We start from the raw sequence: 13,290 nt of genomic DNA, 5'->3' as shown, positions 1-13,290 counted from the left end.
TGAAAACTAGGAGAGTCGCATCGTATCGATCGAAGATTGTCTGAGAAAAAACGTCTGCTGAGGTTCAATATTTGGTCATTTATTTTTCATTAGCATTTATTATTTTATATTTTTTCGTATTCTACTCATCTGCATTTCGAAACTAGTTCAGAATATAGCATTACATCATGTGAGATGTGGTGAAATATATGTTGATAGTTCGAATAAGTAGGTAACTATGGGAAGGGTTGAGTTATGAGTAAAATGTTTAGAATTACTTTCAGCTGCCATATCATTGTTGTTAAAATTTGATGGATATTGTGGCATCAAACTAATTGTTATGAAAAAAAAAACATTAAAAATAAATCAATTTATTGAGAAAAATATTTGCATAGCAACAAAATCACAGGTGAAAAGATATAATGGTCAAGTTTTTTAGTTATGACATCGCTAGTCACAAATAGTCAAACTATTTGAACCAGTAATTTAAGAAAACAGTTAAATATCTCAACTAGTTAACATAAAAATTTCGGAAATACAATTCTGGTGAATTAAGAAAGACTATTTGAACTGTTCTCATGTTCAAGGTTAGCCTCAAGGCATATACATTATTTTTATGCTTTACAAACATTTAGAAATAAGGTCAAACAAATACAAGAAAAAATCAGAGATGTGTGTCTTCAGAATCTGGCGATTCTTCAGTGCTGCTTCCTGAGCTATCCGTTATTCTTCCGGAATCATCCGAGCTGGATATAGAACCGTAGCTTCTTTCTTCGGATTCGATTGCAGAGTCGGACTGTTCATTTTCCCCGCGGTTTTCAAATTCAAAGTACAGATTTTGACGTTGTTGATCTTCCGCTCTCAATGCATTATTTATTTCGAAAAAGCCCGAATTTATTCCTGAAATATTTCTCCATGCCCTGGCGGTGTTATGCCATAACTGAAAAAAAAGGAATAAAATAATAATAACTGAAAATTTTAACAATACATAAAAATTTGTATAATGAAAAAAAACATCAATAATAAAACGCATAAGGGTTGACCGAACAATTATTAGGGAGTGAAAATAAAGGTAGACTTGGAAAAATACCTTACAATGGTAATTACCAAAATGATAATAACAAATGATGAAAATACAATCGCAACCAAATTTGTCTGTGAAAAAATCCTGATTAAACGATTTTTCTTGTTTAGTGACCAAGCAACTGCAAAAAGTTCCAAATTAATACACATTGTTAACTGACTCCAATTCATATTATTGATGTTATGCTTGAGTATTGAATACGTTTCAAATATTCAGTTTTTATCGTAACCAAGCTTTGCAATTTTACTGCCATAGATTTTTAATTTGAAATTCGGGTTCATACTATGAATGGTTCATTTACATGAAGAATGATTTTTTGTAAAATAAAATGAATATAACTTACGTAAATCGTTGGGTAGCAGATTGTTTCTATAATTCCTCTAATTGAAACCATCTTCGAAAATTTTACTTTAACTTCACTCTTCGAACTTAACTAACGACCAAGATAAAATGAAATGATCCTATACCGTTCTACTGGAAGGGTAGGTAGTTTATGTTGGAGCGCAAAAGGTTTTTGTTCAAGAAGAAGAAGGCGACTGCAATGGTTGATGAGTCTATAATTCTTATGAAAGGGTTGGTCTCTTCATAAAAATAAGAATTTCTACAAAATAATACCGCAATGTTTCGCTAATATCAAAATATTCATATTTAATTAGCTACCGAGAGAGTTTGAAGATCATTTTATAACTTTTAAATGTATACCAAATTATCATTGCGCACTCGCATTTCGTGTCTAAACGTAATTCTTAGCTTGTGCTGTACTATTTTCCAGGTGAACTGTCAAGTTAGCGTCTTGGATTGTTGTTGTCGAAGATTATTGAGTTAAAACTCTATAATCTTTGGTTGGATTTCGGATTCTTGTGATGACTCAATCGCCTGACGTCATTCTTTACATTTTGGAATGATGAAGTAATTCAAGGAAAGACATACGTTTAGTCACAGAACATGAACCTCAAAAACTCCATAGCCTACTTGACGACGAATTTTTTTGAACACACGTTAGAATGCTGCATTATCATTTGCTGCAGTAGAAACCGAACAAAATACTCAGCATGTTGCATTCTACTTAGCGCCAAATTAAATTCTATTTATCATGCTTTCTCCTTCTTAATTAAATGATATTTTGTGATTTGGGTGTTTAGTGTTTCAATAATCAGCTGTGGGTGTTTCTCTAATGTGAAACCTTCGACTATACTCTTCAACAGCATAACAGCAACTGTTGCACTTGCACGAAAACCATAAATGTGAACAATATTTGCATATTTTTAAATTTTACGAAGTGCTTGTGGCATTTTGTAACAATACAAACTCTAAAATAATCATCAAGTCATTGTCCCATTACAATCATGGTTTATCAGAATAACAAAGTTTTTCATCTGATGTTTTGTATGAATTTATGCAATTGAAAGAAATATTTGCATACAATTAATATCTGTTATACCATCCAAAAGCAGAGGAAGATAAATTTTGCTCGAATTTTCTTCCTCTGATCTCTCTTAACAATAAAGTAGAGAAGTTTTACATTCCCTTCGATTCGATATAAGAGATTTCAAAGCAAATCAATGATAATTAGAATGAAGCGAATCAGCAGAATTATCAGTTTGCAGTCGAGATGTTCGGATTACAAATTTTCTTCGAATATAAACACAAGAAACTTTGCGGTATATTCCTAACCCAATAACTTGACATTGGAGGCTGATAACATAACGGTTGCTTTAAATGCGATTAGTATTTTCCAGCTGGTAAGCGGGAAAACGGTGTAAATGATCACAGATAAAACTATGTGGCGTAGCGAATATAAATAGAACATAGCTCTATAACATATAACTTCAAATTCAGAATTTTTTCATACAATTTTTTGTTAGTAACCACGTATAACAAACAATTCATATTAATATTATATTTATATGCTGGGGCAGAACTTGATGAAAACTTCAATGCTCAGGCTTGGGGTCGAAAAAATAAAAAAATTTCAATCGGCATTTATTCGAAACAATATTGAGTATTTTAATGAAGCTTATACTTTTATCAGTCTGAATAATGAATAATTATACTTATTCGATTCACTGTTCACTTAATTTTAGCTCTGTTAGACATATTGTTGTTGAAATAAGTTCAAATTTCGTTGTCTCATGTTGAGATAGACACTTGGACAGTCCAACAAATTTTTCAAGATTTCGTTCAATAAACAACAGACATTTGTATATACAGGGTATTTTCAAAGGTGAGACCTTTTTGGACAGAAGGTGGAAGTCATAAAAACAAGTCATTTCACCAAAAATTGTCCATATAAAATAATCAAGATGGCTGAGCTACAACCCCTAGAAGTTCGACAAAATTTCATTAAATTTCAAGTACGGGACTGTAGAAGGTGACTCGGGCATCGGAAAAACGAAACAAAACAAAAACATATAGCTGAACAATTAATGGTCTATCTGATTAATTGCATCAGGTCACAAGAAATTGTTGTATCGTGCGATTTAAGGTGAAGAAAATTGAGACAGATTATTGAACAGTTTATTGAAAGTGCCTATGTTGGCAAACTCCTATTATTGTTATCCCATTTTTACGAACATTGTGTAGACCATTGTGAAAAAGTTTTTGAATAATTCAGACGAATTTTATTGGTGAGATTTTGAACTAATATTCTATTTTTTACACTTGTTGCTGAGCATTTTTCTATCAGTTGGTATCGAAATGAACCATTTCATAAAATCGTTACTAAAATCTAAGGAAACCAAACGGTTGAGTTAGTCATAACGAGATAAATTTTTCCCATTCCTTTGCGATAATTCAAATAACAAATGATCTAGGGTATTTCGGTAATCATTTTCAATTAATTTTCAACTTTGTCATTTTGAAAGCTTTATATGGTTGATTTTTGACGAAGGGATTTATTTTGACCAGTTCTTCACACATCCCAGTTGGAGGGCCAATGGAAGTATGACGCTGATTCCAAAATAAAATGAAGTTTTTTTTTCTAAATTTACAATGAGTGCGTTGACGCTGCACGGAGGAGTTCATTAATATTTCCAGATATAAGATGTACAGGTTAATCATTTACGAACAATATAAACAGAAGAGGTCCTAATACCGGTCCTTGAGGGATACCGATATCGATACTATGTTTGCTCGAATATGAGCCACCCATTCTGACAACCATTGATCTTTCAACCAGGAAACTATGCAACCATTCCAGTAAGATTCCTCTGAATCCTAAGTTATATAACTTATTCATTATAAATGGTATAGACAAGCAATCATAGACACATAGCATAGAGCATCATCCAACCATCGTATCGTAACCAACGTAAGCTTTCGTGGGCAAGAATTTAAACCAATGAATACAGAATTGATCAAATTGCTTTTGAAAACGTAGGTCCTAGCTCATTATGGCTTTTAACCCGGAAGTAACCCTGATTGACCATATATGTTAATTTTTCTGGTGAAGTTTTACATTTGGAACTTCTATAAATTAATTTAATTATTGGATCATCAAGAAGCTACAAGTTATCTTAGGTGAATTCAAATTTTGTTCTGAATAGGTTCAGAAGGTATACAAATATATATTTATTTTTTCAGTGGACATCAAATTGATGAATTATTCATCTATGATAGCCTTGAATGGAGAATTATAGTCTTATCGTGATCTTGCCAAAAACAATTCGACTGTAATTATATTTCGCAGTCCAAGTCCATTAGTACCGGAGCACACTTGCGTCGGTACGTAGCCTCATTTCAACGTGTCTTGTAACTGTCATAACTTCAACAATAGAAAAGAAACCTTATATATGGATCTGCGTTTTATGAACAGTTTTTTGTTATATCAAATCACGAAACCCTTTTGAATGGACACAGGTAGGTCTTTGGCCTACCACACTTTCTTCAACTGCTACAAACTGTGAAATTTTTCTTATCATTTTGTAATGTTTCTTTCAATTTTTACTCACTTTAACGAAAGCTTTAATCTTTTGCCAAAACGACACTGACTTCATGTCAGTGCCTTCCTTATTTGTCTCATCAATGTTGTGATGTACCTACTACAGAAAAACATCTGAAAGAAGTGAAATTGACAATTACAATTAATGTCAAACTCATTTCTGGATGCATCGCGCTTTCGAAGAGACTGTCAAATGAAATTAGTATAGCGTAGTATTTTTTTACTGCCAAGTCCCATATATATCGAAAATGTTGGTCGAAAAAATTAAATAAAATTTGAAATGTTTCGTATGAAACCTTAGCAAACTTTTGACGATATGACCTCAGAACAGCTCCTACCTACGTACACATATCTTCTGATCTGGCTCAAAATCCCACAATGTCCCAAAAACTTCAGCAATAAGTGTGCACGGACACTTAACTATGACTTTTACTGTTTTCATCCTCTCGAGGACTCGTGTATCTGAAAACTGGTTCTATTTTATGTGAATTCCATACATGTATAGGTTAGAAAAAGTTTTGAGAATCATTAAACGAAACGAAATTTTTTTTAAGCTGTGTTGAGTATAGTTAAAAACGATAAATGCCATATAGAGTCAAATCACTATATCTCTACTGTTTTTTATTGCACTGTATTAGTGTAACTGCAACCGAAATTCCATATACAATGTTTCATTCGAGATGTTCTTAGATTAATATTTTTATCAATCGTAAAACGCACTGGAGATGAACTGACAAAATAGAGCACTGTCAATGAACTGATGACAGGTGACCCTCAAATTTCATATAAAGCACTCTTGTTGCCATCTTCTATCAGTGACAAAAAGGATTTCGATAAAGCTAATCAATTTCCGGCACTTTCATAAAATGTGTCTTTTGAAAATGTAAATAAGTAATAACAGTTGATATCATTCGAAAATTTCTTTCGAAAGTATGTATAACTGATTTAAAATAAAGTAAGGTCAGTATTCTCATATAGGTACCATTGCCATTGAGTTTTAAGAAAGATGAAAGTCATAATGTACGTCAAAATTTCAGTAGCACTTGATAATTGGGTCATGTGATTCCTCACTTCCTCTCATTTACTTTTAGGAGATATCAACCATGCGATCATTAGCATAGTAATATTATCACGGGTCACGTTCATTTTAATGATAATATTCCAGATTTGCATTACGAAAAATTTCTTGACATTCTGTATAGAAATTGACTAATATTCAATTTCATCAGAGTGAAGCAGAAATAATAATAATAATGAAGAAAAGCTTTTCATTGAGTGTATATATGTAGTCATTTCTCTCTGAAAAATGTCGAATTCCTAATTTGGATACTTAGAAATTGAGGTAATTTGAGATAAGGGGCTGATTGCACCAAAGTGCTTTCCTTTTTCCTTGATGCCAAATTTGTTTTGATTTAAGAACTCCAAATATTGCAGAGACGCTCAAATGGTAAATTTTTGGCGAGGAGCTTTTCACCTTTAACATTGTTTTTTTTTTCAATTCTGAATATTTTTCGTGCAATGTATCATTTGAAAAGTAAAAAGTGCAAAGTGAAAGATCGCTTGAATTTGTTTGATGAAACATGCCTAAGGTATAGAGAATAGGTATCATATATGTAATAAGAAAAATTGGGAATATTATCCAGTGCAATTAATGCAGCAATAAAAAAGTATTTATCGAAGAATAAGTATGAAGAGTTTGAGAAATAAACTTGAATTCAAATATGTAATATTTTCTCTGTGAATAAAATCGCTAGGTACCTATATAATATATACCTATAATATTTCAACTCATTTTTCCTACAAAAGTGCAAATATGAATTATTACTTGAATAAATTTTAATATAAGTTATTCATAAGGACGAATGCCGGTTTGAGTGAACCTCGATATTATCTGACTGTTCTCAGGAAATGCCCTTATCTTATCATTCTTCTAAAGCTGCATACTTCATTGTTTTTTATGTTTGTTACAGAGCAGTCCAGTTTTGTGTAGTACTCCTTGTTCGAGTAGCTCTAGCAGCATGAATCTTTCTTCCAAACAGGTATGTGATCTTCTTGCATCTCATCAAACTACGTAGTATACCCACATATAATATACATCTTATCAAACTTAGTTTTCTTCATTCTGTTATCGAATTGTATGCTGATAGTTCCCGTTTAAATTTTCACTCGATTGCAAACTAGTTCTTGTTTTCTCAATCCAGTAGTTTTTTCAGTCCTTCTATACCAACTAAGAAGCAGTATTTCTTCGGATGATTAATTTCCTGCTCAATATAGCTAGAAAATATAATAGGTAATTTATTACCTTCGATACCAATCATTCTTCAACGTTGTTTAGTAATGCAGTTATGTGTTTTGTTTTGTTAAATCTTGGTCTTCGGCTACATACCTAATGGTCTATAATAATTCAACCGAGTTCAATTATCACTTTTTGGAATATACCTATCATGTTGTTTTGTAGAATTCACTTAGGCGTATTTATACCTTATTATTTCGTGTGTAGTTTTTTTAATATAGCTATGGTATATCGTAATCATCCAGCGCTTCTTACCCCTGATGAAATCTCAATTAGTTGTCTTCACCCCTTAGTTTTTCTTCTGTGGCGATTCTGGAGATCCTTAGCAATTTCTTGAGAGTAGAGCAAATAGATTGGTTTCTTTTGAGGCTATTTGCAATAGATACTAAAAATGAAGCCTCCAATTCGCTTGAATGAGGTTAATTTCTATGTTGGTTCACTCTAGTTATAATCTTTATGAAGTTTTATACAAGAAATAAAACAACAATCACAACAAAACAAAAAAAGGAAAATGAACATGCAGATCAGTATTAAGGCGTTTATATAAGAAATTGAATCAAAGGAGAATAATGCTTTTGACTAGCGCAAATGGATTGGTCTCTTTTGAGGCTGTTTGCAATATGTACTAAAAATGAAGCCCCCAATTCCCTTCTTGGATGAGAATAATTTATAAGTTGGTTCTGTCTAAGTATAATGTTAATGAGAGTTTATCCATTAAATAAAATAACAAATGGAACAAAATAAAACAAAAAAAAGAAAAATGAAAATTCTTAACATCATGAAGGCGTTTATACAAGAAATAAGATTTTGCTGCCCAGTCTATAAACACTATTTCTTATTGTATTTTATGTCACTTTATTTTTTCCTGTATAAATTGACCCTTAGTCTCAAAACGCATGAGCTGCTAGAAACGATAAAGGACTACATAAAATTCAGTAAAATAATAAGGTAACCCATTGATTCAGCCAATAATTATAGATAAAATTTTATCAAAATTATGAGTTTGTTATGGTCGAATGTTTTCGCTAAATATCGATTTCCTCTAATTGCAATAATATTCTTGTTACATCCGTTGAATTCGCTTGATGAAACATCTAATTCTAGATTTCTAGGAAATAATACTATATACTATATGTATTTGAAATGATACACACCAAAAAGAAAAATGATTCTTATGTTCTCATCTCTCTTTCAGACAGACGTGCCATCAACAAATCTAAAATGTCGATCAGAAAAGGTATAAAATGAATAATTTTAATTTGTCGAATTTTATACTCTTTTTTATCTTAACAGGTATTGAAGATATTCATTTACTTGATAAGAGGGCGTAGTCATCAAAAGAGTAGATTTTTTTCAGGAAATAATGTAATTAGTTATAAAAATACTCGAATTTGACGTTATTTTATTATTGAGTGTACTCGCTACATGGAATATCTAGAGGCTATCAATTAAGCATTCCTCGAATTAATAGAATAAACTAATTATTACTTCAACTTTAACGGCAACGCCAGTAGTCAGTACAAGTATCCTCTGTTGAGTACAGTCGACCAAATTGAAACTGTACTATTCTTTAAATCTCACATGTTGTCGCAGTTGTTTGATCTGAGTTATCAATTGGAAATATCCACTGTTTTTGTGCACTCTTTTATTTTTTATCGCATTTAATCTCATAACCTCATAATATACGTTGAAATAAGTGATGGGTAAAATTGGTTGTTCTCGCATCTTCTGAACGCTTCAATTGTTTAGGTTTAGGGGATGCTGGGGTGGATATGCCCCGAAATATTTAAACCGAAGAATCCGCAAACACTGTAGAATCATTCGGATAATATTTTATAGAGATGTATAAGAATTTATACAGTGATTTTGAAAATCCCCAGTGAAATTTTATATTCATTAAAGCCCATCCATGTTACAATATAGGATTCGAAGTATGATACTAAAAGTAAATTTGTTGTATCTATCTCTGACTGTCAGCGGGTGCAGTTTGACACAATTTTACCATTTGACTTGTTCGCACTGCGCTTGTAGTTCAGTCGAGTGTGAGTAATTTAGTAAACTAAAATCGTGTATGAATTCTATCGGTCAGATTACTGAGTAATTGAGTCGAGTCGATTCATAAGCAATAGTCCTATACTCAAAAATCTCTATTATCTCTCTAATCTTTATCTCTCTTTTTTGATATATTCTCTCCAAATTAACATCAATTTTTGAATATGCATTGCACGTACGATTAAAAGATTACTTTGTCGAATGGCATCTCTTCTGCATCTTTTACACATTCGCTGTGTTGTTTCACTTTCCCTAAACCATTATGCCGTACCTCATTTTTGATAAAGATAATAATATAATGAGCTTCCAATGGACAAGCTAGCCAACGAAAAAACTATCCCTTTCGATGAGGACCTTTCTGCTGGTCACCCCAAACCTGGTGTAACTTATTCGATTCAGATGAAACATTTATCGATACTCAATACTTATGGATGCTGTTCATCCGCAGTTTGTTTTATTTATAACGATATTATGTTGTCCGCTTTGTGCAATACTAGACGTGGTGAAACATTTGTACCAAAAACGGAGGTTGATTAAAAAAAACGCAGGAACTGAGCAATCAACTCTCGGAAAAGGTATTTGTCCAGCATATAAAGCTACTCTTCGGTGGGTACTTCATGATGTGGTAAACCCAGGATATCACGGTCAAGAATTCACGCACGAATTTCTTGGGCAACTGTGATCCTCCGGGTGGGAGGAGACAATCAGGAATCACCCATCATGAGTCACGTGTAGAGAGCGTAAATTATCTAAAATCCGATCAACAGTCGCAACAGTGTTCTCATGTGAGTTTACTGTGTAAGGTTGATTTTTTTAACGGGACATCTAGGTCTTGACAGAAATGTGACGAAAAATGTTATTGGTTTCGAGTTAGCTAGTGCCTTGCTTTTAGTTCTTTGTGTTGTTCTTATAAAATGCGACGGTGTTCTTGTTTGTCCACATGATATTCATTGGAGGAATTTGGTAATCTATCTGGACCTATTCAATTTAGGCGAGTATAGTCTATAAATCACATTAAATAGATTGGTTGAATTATTCAGTCGCGTTTTTCATTAATTTCGACTATTTGAGAAAGAAAACTCCAACGTAACATGAAAATTCGAATAGTTCATTTACTATGAAAACAAACACACATCGGCGGTTTTCATAATGCGCGTTTATGTTGGGGTATAAAATTACTGTTTGGTTATTTGAGGACTACTACTAGCCAAATCCAGAAATTGTATACCCAACCCGGATTATATGTAACTATATATTGTGTATGTTGAAAAGAAATCTGAGCAAGCAATTATTTATTCCAAACTGTTGCTAATAGTTTTTGAAGCTACTTTGGAAGCGGAAGCGAATGGTTGTATCATTAATCATTAATATTCCCGGGACTGATGAGATTAAATTGAAAAATACCATACTAATTGAGTTTTCGGCATCAATTCGAAATAAATTTCGCATGTGTTAGCGGAACGCAGCTTTATATAACAAAAAAAATGATAGAAATCACAAGAAAACAAAGACGAGTTAACTCTTTCGGTAAATCATTACCGATTCAGGTGCTATTACCATCGTTTTATTGTGAATACGACCCTTAACGTTGAAAAAAATGCATGACCAACCAACTCTGAAATTTGAATTGATATTTTCCTGGATATAACAGAAGGAGAATTTTAGAACTCAATCGTTTTCAAAATATACTACTTTGGAAATTCAATACGTCCTGATAAAGCTTTTTAATGATCGAGAATGCATGGCGAAACCTTGAATATTATTCAATATAGTGACTTCAATTCCGTAACAGAAATGATTGTTGTGTTGCTCCGAAGAAGACAAATAAGTCTGAAACCCTGGTCAGCATCTAACGTGATATGGGTTCTGTTGATTATTTTGAACGATGGTGTGGCTAGTTCAATTCAGGCGTTATCACTTGTTGATATTCAAACCGTTGGGTGTTATTATCTGAAGATTATTCAATTCAGTTCATGCCTTGATCAAGAACCGCTATCCACCATATAGATTCATTTCAATGAATGTGAGTTGATGGGACTCAATTTGAGAATTCCTAAGATTTAATTATGCAGCTCATGGTGGTATTCTGCTTTCATCTGTGAGCCAATCTGTAACTTTTCATAAACTTACAGAAAAATTGCCATTCTGGACGTTTTTAGGGATCTGTAGCTTACAGGAATCCGTAACTATTTATGATACAGAAATTTTCAGAATTGCATTATTTACGAATCTATCAATCGGACACTGACAGATCGATCGTACCCTACAGATTTGTAACTTACAGATGAAAAGCAGAATACAACCATAAGTGAACTTTTTTTCAAGAGAAAATTTTTTTCTTTTGTTTTCTCATTGTGAATAAATTTTTTTTTTTGGAAATTGGGAAATTTTTCTATTTTAAAGGTTCTTGAAGAAATAGTGAAAATTCAAAGTTTTTCTTCCGATATCCCTTTTTTTCTCCTCTTAAACTACTACACAAAATCCGAACGTCTATGTGGCTGCGAATTATATATGTGAATACTCCCAATTTAGAAAATGGGTCAAGCTGTTCATATTTCCTTTGTGAAACGGTTTTTTATACTCTATACTGCTGCTGGTTGCGTAAAAGGTGTTCCTCATTTTTCACGCAGTTTCCAATTTATGTTGATATAATATCTTCATCTTTTCGAGCTTTAAAAGTAGGTAGATCTGTCTAGAATTTTCCCTATAAATTTTTAACATCATTCCTTGAATATATTCACTTCTGGATCCTGCTGAGATTCAGGAAACAAAATTCCCCGACACAAGCAGATGATGAATGAGCATCACCAAATCTGTTTTGTTAGAGGTCATTGTTTGGGAATCACGAAGAGAACCAAATATTTTACATCACAGTTTCCGGTAAATCCAATCATTGCGTCAAACTTCTTGAACGCTGGCTATCAGATACTGTTTATTCAGATAGAATTGGAAAGTTGACTCGGATAAGCCTAAGGCTACACTGAAAATCGGGTTTTGCAGGCTCACAAATGCTAAATTTAATCGATCCATGTTGGGTAATATCCTTCTGAGTACGTCAATACACACCTGAACTGTACAAAATAGTAGTAAGTAGTAACGTAATAAGATCTGATGTGGCGCCAATATCAGATACGCAATTTATATAAGAAAGAGTGATCGAGATCTGTCAACTTTGGTCATTTTTGGTTGAAGTGAATTTAACTTACCTATACAGAGTGAGTAAAAACTGTAAAAAGTAACACACGAGATTCATATCTTTGGTGTTTACTAATTTGTAAAAAAAGCTAAAATATTTCAGATTACGCTTTTCGTGTATAAATTATAATTGAGGGTTTGTCATGCATCCTCTACCAGGGATGGAGGGTTGTTGAGGTTTGTTTTTAACGCATAATATTCGGTTACCACCAGGTTTTGGGAGATCATCGTACAATAACTAATTTGTAGTCATAATTTGTCCCCCTGCAAATAAAAATCGATCTCTCTCAGAGTTTTCAGGAAGAGTCATACTCACCGAAATATTCGGCTAGACTGTTTTATGTGGGCCAACCTGTATATTAGATAGCGTCAGCACTCAAAAAACGCTTCGATTAATGGAAGTCGAAAAATATATCCTCATTCATTTTCCTTCAAAAAGAATGAAATTATAAGGGATGTCATTTCCTACATGACACAGTACAAATAGAGGCACAAATTCAAAGAAAATCGATATGTCTGAGCAATTCACCCCTTTTCATGTCCTCTGGGCTAACCATTTTCTACCAAATAATATTTCCTCAATGAATAATTACTCTTTTATTTAGTTTAATGCACACAAAGTTCATTTGAACAGAACATTGAAAGAATTCTTTGTATCGGTTAACAGATTTTCTTTGAAATAAAAGTACACAATGGAAGTCTTTTGACCGTCTGCAAAAATAGCTTCATTATATCAAGAAGTTATTG

At 32.7% G+C, this 13,290-nt stretch overlaps 1 protein-coding gene across 2 annotated transcripts in view; it reads left to right on the top strand.

Annotated features, from left to right (window-relative positions):
* LOC123312849 overlaps positions 1-13,290 on the top strand; it is a 59,606-nt gene that overhangs the window by 40,794 nt on the left and 5,522 nt on the right. For both annotated transcript variants that reach the window (XM_044897384.1, XR_006537695.1), the window contains exons 3-4: positions 6,974-7,042; positions 8,492-8,533. In XM_044897384.1, the coding sequence (XP_044753319.1) occupies positions 6,974-7,042; positions 8,492-8,533 (111 nt within the window). The remainder of the gene's footprint in view (positions 1-6,973; positions 7,043-8,491; positions 8,534-13,290) is intronic.

The sequence above is a fragment of the Coccinella septempunctata genome, chromosome 5 (genome assembly GCF_907165205.1).
Source record: "Coccinella septempunctata chromosome 5, icCocSept1.1, whole genome shotgun sequence".
Classification (NCBI taxonomy): domain Eukaryota; kingdom Metazoa; phylum Arthropoda; class Insecta; order Coleoptera; family Coccinellidae; genus Coccinella; species Coccinella septempunctata.
Note: the sequence above shows the minus strand (reverse complement) of the source record. Positions and strands in the feature narration are given on the sequence as shown.